This window comes from Kryptolebias marmoratus, linkage group LG11 (assembly GCF_001649575.2).
Source record: "Kryptolebias marmoratus isolate JLee-2015 linkage group LG11, ASM164957v2, whole genome shotgun sequence".
Taxonomy (NCBI): Eukaryota; Metazoa; Chordata; class Actinopteri; order Cyprinodontiformes; family Rivulidae; genus Kryptolebias; species Kryptolebias marmoratus.
Window position 1 is genome coordinate 1,969,494 of NC_051440.1, and position 6,001 is coordinate 1,975,494.

At 41.5% G+C, this 6,001-nt stretch overlaps 1 protein-coding gene across 2 annotated transcripts in view; it reads left to right on the forward strand.

Moving 5' to 3' along the window:
• LOC108250929 (troponin I, fast skeletal muscle) overlaps positions 1–1,087 on the forward strand; it is a 17,633-nt gene extending 16,546 nt beyond the window's left edge. For both annotated transcript variants that reach the window (XM_017441031.3, XM_037978332.1), the window contains one exon: positions 859–1,087. In XM_017441031.3, coding sequence (XP_017296520.1) covers positions 859–954 — 96 coding nt within the window. In that variant the 3' untranslated portion in view covers positions 955–1,087. The remainder of the gene's footprint in view (positions 1–858) is intronic.
• The last annotated feature ends 4,914 nt before the right edge of the window (positions 1,088–6,001 follow it).

The following is a 6,001-nucleotide window of genomic DNA, read 5'->3' on the forward strand; positions in this document are numbered from 1 at the left end:
AAATAGGAAAAGTAAAATTGGGAAAATGAATAAAGGGGTTAATGAAAAATGGATTAATGAAAAATAGGAAAAGTAAAATTGGGAAAATGAATAAAGGGATTAATGAAAATTGGATTAATGAAAAATAGGAAAAGTTAAATTGGGAAAATGAATAAAGGGATTAATGAAAATTGGATTAATGAAAAATAGGAAAAGTTAAAATTTGGAAAATGAATAAAGGGATAAATGAAAATAAATAAACAGGGTTTTTTTTACTCTTTTTTTTATTTATTTTACTAATTTTTTTAGTTATTTTACCCAATTTTAAATTTATTTACCCATTTTTTTATTTATTTAATTTTGGCCGAAATGGCTCTCCATATCTGTGTAGCAGATAAACAGCTTTGTCCTTTTTGTTCTATTTTTTGAAAAAATGAATGACTGAAAAAATATTTTAAAAAATATCAATAAACATCTGAAGCGTCACCTGATTTAAACATTTATTTTAAAGGTGAGTGCCTTGTTGCTCTTAAGTCAATGGAATGTGTTGTGAAAGTTATTGCTCACCTGAGTCCGTAACTCTACAGTATATTATCAGTATCTTCTTCTTGTTCTTTTGGTTGCTCCCTTCTTCAGGGGCTGCCACAGTGAGCAAACTCATACGAACGATTTGGCAATTGTTGTTTTCTTTATTTGTTTTTTGTTTTACGCTGGATGCCCTTCCTGCCTCAAACTAGGCTTAAACCTGCAGCCTCAGGATTACAAGACCGAGGCACTGACCACTGAGCTACTGCAGCCCCTTCCATATTATCAAATTCAATGCAATAAATTCAATAAACATCTGTCAACCTTGATTTTCTGGACATGTTGCTGTTTTAGGAGAAGGAGCTTCGTGACGTTGGTGACTGGCGCAAAAACATTGAGGACAAATCTGGAATGGACGGGAGGAAGAAGATGTTTGAAGCCGAGGTTTAAAAGGAGTGGCTACAGTGTTTCAGAATTGTTCATTTATTCAACAAGACTAGTTTAATTGTCTTCACGAGTGCATAAATTAACTTTCTGAACTACCCTGTAACCTGTAGAAATTCAATAAAGTATTCCAATACTTTTGAATGTACAAAAGAATTGTTGATCTTATTATAATTTTCTTTAACAAACCTGTAATTTGTACCTATCAAACCTAAATTTCCTAAATAACAAGTGTTTAACCCTCTGGACAGCAGCAGCAGCAACAACCTCCACTTTGCCCTCGGGTCAGGGACACAGATTCATTGTAATCTGGATGTAAGGGACACTGCAGAGATTTGGGGATTTCAGAAAAGTCTGCTTCCAAATGTCAAGTAGACAAGGAATCAGAGAAAGGTTTGACAATATAAAGGCGTGCTTCGTCTGTGTACCTAGTTTGTTTATTACTTGCCAACTACTTTTCTATAAGGGAATAAAATTGTAACCATGTGATAAATTTACTGTCTAACCACTCGAAATAAATCAACAACAAGAATATTATTATTAAAAAAAACAAGAACAACCAAATGTGATGTTTGACAGAAGATGCTGCATCCAGACCTGCTGCAGGTACTAAAACAAACTTTACTTTTTTGTTAGATTTGCGATGAGTGAATTTTGACAGTCAGCACCTACCACCCCTCAAACCCCCTACCCCCTCCACACACACACACACACACACACTCAGAGTAACCACTGTAGCGGCAAAAAATATTCAACAAATAGTGAGATGTCTGTTTCAGAGAATCAAGAGAAGATCGATCTTTGTCTTTGAAAAAGAATTTTATTCCGAAGGCAAAAGAGCGTTCGGACACCCCACTCACTGAACTCAGTCAGGAGAAGAGCCCCGAAAGAAAGCAACATACACTTTTTATAGGGAGGCTTCATTACATCATTTTCAACCACATTTTTACATAGTTACTGAGCAGCTTTGTTTCTCACGAAGAAGATCTGATAATACAGAATTCCAGAAGGGAGGAGTATGGGAGGACCAGAGTCTTTCTCAGTTTCTCAGTTTTTTTGTCAAAACAACTTCTTCAAAAAGCTGCTGCAAAATCACAAATTTTAAGACTCAACAATCACAAAGACTGGAAACATTAGGACCTTAATGTCACACAGTCACCACATTTTTCTAAGATCATTCCTCACCATGTCGTAAACTACACTCTCCTCACTCTGTCCCTCTGCTCCATGGTGCAAAACCAAGCTACAGGAAACACATCTGTAATTTTAACACATTTGGCAGCATCTGCCAGCACATTTTTTTCTGTTTTTGCCCAGATTTTCTGTGCCACCCTCTTTCTTTCACTCCATTTTGAGTCCTTCGTCTTCTACCTGTACTGATGCCAGAAATAAGCTGTGAGCAACTCAGAAGGAAAGGGTGGAGACAAGTGGGAGATGAGAAGGGAGCAGGCTAAGAAAGGTAATTGATCATATGGATGGTTTCTCATTAGTTATGGGGTAAATTGATCTAAAAAATAGAAAAGCTACGTCGGCCCAAAAGGACACCGGCCCAATGAGCAAACGCCTGAAAAAATTCTGCCTTCAAGAAATTCTGGGCCATTTTGTTATAACTTTTTTCTTTTTATTAAAATAAGAGTGAATTTGTATATTTAGTGATTGATACAGCTAACATTGTTTGGAACCCCCCGACCTCAGCCTGTCACACTAGTTAAAGGCAAACAAGGCAGTTAAAACAAGTTAAATTAGATAATTTAATAAATAAATAATCAAACAAATAAATGAAAGTTTAGACTTGAATCTCTTCATGGAAGGACAGCTTCAAAACGTGTAAGTAATTTGCTGTGGCCTGTTGGCATCGTTCACACAGAGGGGGCACTATGTCAAATACTTTTACAAGCCTGGCTTTAGTACACTGAGCTTGATGTCCAACATTTTATGTAAGTGAAGGCTCGCCGCAATTTCAACCTGGCAGACTCACCCAGCTGTCCGGCATCACTCATCATGGATCCTCGCTCCCAGCTGCCAAATCGTGTCCAGGTGCAGGATATAAGGCTCCCCGGCCATGGCTCCTCCTNTTGCCCTCGGGTCAGGGACACAGATTCATTGTAATCTGGATGTAAGGGACACTGCAGAGATTTGGGGATTTCAGAAAAGTCTGCTTCCAAATGTCAAGTAGACAAGGAATCAGAGAAAGGTTTGACAATATAAAGGCGTGCTTCGTCTGTGTACCTAGTTTGTTTATTACTTGCCAACTACTTTTCTATAAGGGAATAAAATTGTAACCATGTGATAAATTTACTGTCTAACCACTCGAAATAAATCAACAACAAGAATATTATTATTAAAAAAAACAAGAACAACCAAATGTGATGTTTGACAGAAGATGCTGCATCCAGACCTGCTGCAGGTACTAAAACAAACTTTACTTTTTTGTTAGATTTGCGATGAGTGAATTTTGACAGTCAGCACCTACCACCCCTCAAACCCCCTACCCCCTCCACACACACACACACACACACACTCAGAGTAACCACTGTAGCGGCAAAAAATATTCAACAAATAGTGAGATGTCTGTTTCAGAGAATCAAGAGAAGATCGATCTTTGTCTTTGAAAAAGAATTTTATTCCGAAGGCAAAAGAGCGTTCGGACACCCCACTCACTGAACTCAGTCAGGAGAAGAGCCCCGAAAGAAAGCAACATACACTTTTTATAGGGAGGCTTCATTACATCATTTTCAACCACATTTTTACATAGTTACTGAGCAGCTTTGTTTCTCACGAAGAAGATCTGATAATACAGAATTCCAGAAGGGAGGAGTATGGGAGGACCAGAGTCTTTCTCAGTTTCTCAGTTTTTTTGTCAAAACAACTTCTTCAAAAAGCTGCTGCAAAATCACAAATTTTAAGACTCAACAATCACAAAGACTGGAAACATTAGGACCTTAATGTCACACAGTCACCACATTTTTCTAAGATCATTCCTCACCATGTCGTAAACTACACTCTCCTCACTCTGTCCCTCTGCTCCATGGTGCAAAACCAAGCTACAGGAAACACATCTGTAATTTTAACACATTTGGCAGCATCTGCCAGCACATTTTTTTCTGTTTTTGCCCAGATTTTCTGTGCCACCCTCTTTCTTTCACTCCATTTTGAGTCCTTCGTCTTCTACCTGTACTGATGCCAGAAATAAGCTGTGAGCAACTCAGAAGGAAAGGGTGGAGACAAGTGGGAGATGAGAAGGGAGCAGGCTAAGAAAGGTAATTGATCATATGGATGGTTTCTCATTAGTTATGGGGTAAATTGATCTAAAAAATAGAAAAGCTACGTCGGCCCAAAAGGACACCGGCCCAATGAGCAAACGCCTGAAAAAATTCTGCCTTCAAGAAATTCTGGGCCATTTTGTTATAACTTTTTTCTTTTTATTAAAATAAGAGTGAATTTGTATATTTAGTGATTGATACAGCTAACATTGTTTGGAACCCCCCGACCTCAGCCTGTCACACTAGTTAAAGGCAAACAAGGCAGTTAAAACAAGTTAAATTAGATAATTTAATAAATAAATAATCAAACAAATAAATGAAAGTTTAGACTTGAATCTCTTCATGGAAGGACAGCTTCAAAACGTGTAAGTAATTTGCTGTGGCCTGTTGGCATCGTTCACACAGAGGGGGCACTATGTCAAATACTTTTACAAGCCTGGCTTTAGTACACTGAGCTTGATGTCCAACATTTTATGTAAGTGAAGGCTCGCCGCAATTTCAACCTGGCAGACTCACCCAGCTGTCCGGCATCACTCATCATGGATCCTCGCTCCCAGCTGCCAAATCGTGTCCAGGTGCAGGATATAAGGCTCCCCGGCCATGGCTCCTCCTGCTCGCCAGCCAAGTCTCGTGCTCAGCAAGCTTCGTGCTCCTGACCAGCTCGCCTCAGCGGCCGCACTTCTCCCCTTCGGCAATTCTTTCCCTCCGCCCCCGCCTCTCCCCGCTTGCGGCAAGGGAACCAGGAAGAAGTCACTGGGGCTGCCCCGGCTCCTCCAGCGCCCCCGCTCCAGCTTCTGGGTCTTCCTTTGTCAGACGCCGCCTCGATGCTCCCGCTCCAGCAGCTTCTCCGTCGGCTTCAGTCTCCGGAGTTGCCCCCTCCCTGCTTCGCAGCCCGTCCTTGGTCCCGCCTGTCCCGGATGCTCAGCAGCTCGCCATGGCTGTCATCTCCTCCATGGGCGTCCTCCATCCGTCCGTCTGCAGCTCGACTCTGCCTTACCGCCTCCGCCCAGCCTTCCTCTTCGACTTCGCCAGGCCCTTCGCCCTCGCCGATGCCTGTCCTCTGCCATCTTAGGGTAATATGTGGTGCTCCCTGTCTTTTCCATTTCTCTGATCTTGCTTTGCGCGCCGGCATTTTTTCCAAGGCCGGTCCCTGCTTTGTGGGTGGCGCAAGTTTAGCTCCTGTTCACTCTTTCGGATCGTGAGTATGACCACATGCTAGCAGGAATATAAACACCAGCGTTAGCTTTCCCTGCAGCGTTTATGCTGTCTGTCCCCCAGCCGAAGGCGCTGTAAAGCCTGAAATCTCCAGCGGATAAAAGCTGTCCTACTCCGCGCAACAATCGCGGCATCCAGAGAATTTCTTCCACTGCGCCTCTCTTCCTGAAGTCTCAAGAGAATCCCCATAAGTAAAAAAAAAAAAAAAAATCAGCAACAAAGCCAACGTTGTCCATAGCGCTTTCGTTGTTTGAGCAAGTTCCGGTAGCCCCCGCACTGCGGCCCCGCCCCCTCACGTCACGAGGGGGCGTTCCTCTGCTGCCGACCGGGCAGGCCGGTGCAAACTCGATGCATTCTCTATAGAGCCAAGTAGACTAGAGTGCAGTGGCAGCTGTCTGCTGGCCCAATATAACCAAGAATCATGATCATTATTATGATAAACACTCTTTTAAACTGTAGTTTTATGTTATATCGTAGTTTGGTTCTCCTCATCTTATCTTTGGTTTATCTTTAGTACGTCTTAGTCATATCTGGTGTCTCATGTTTTAGATATGTTTAGCTCTATATTTTCGATA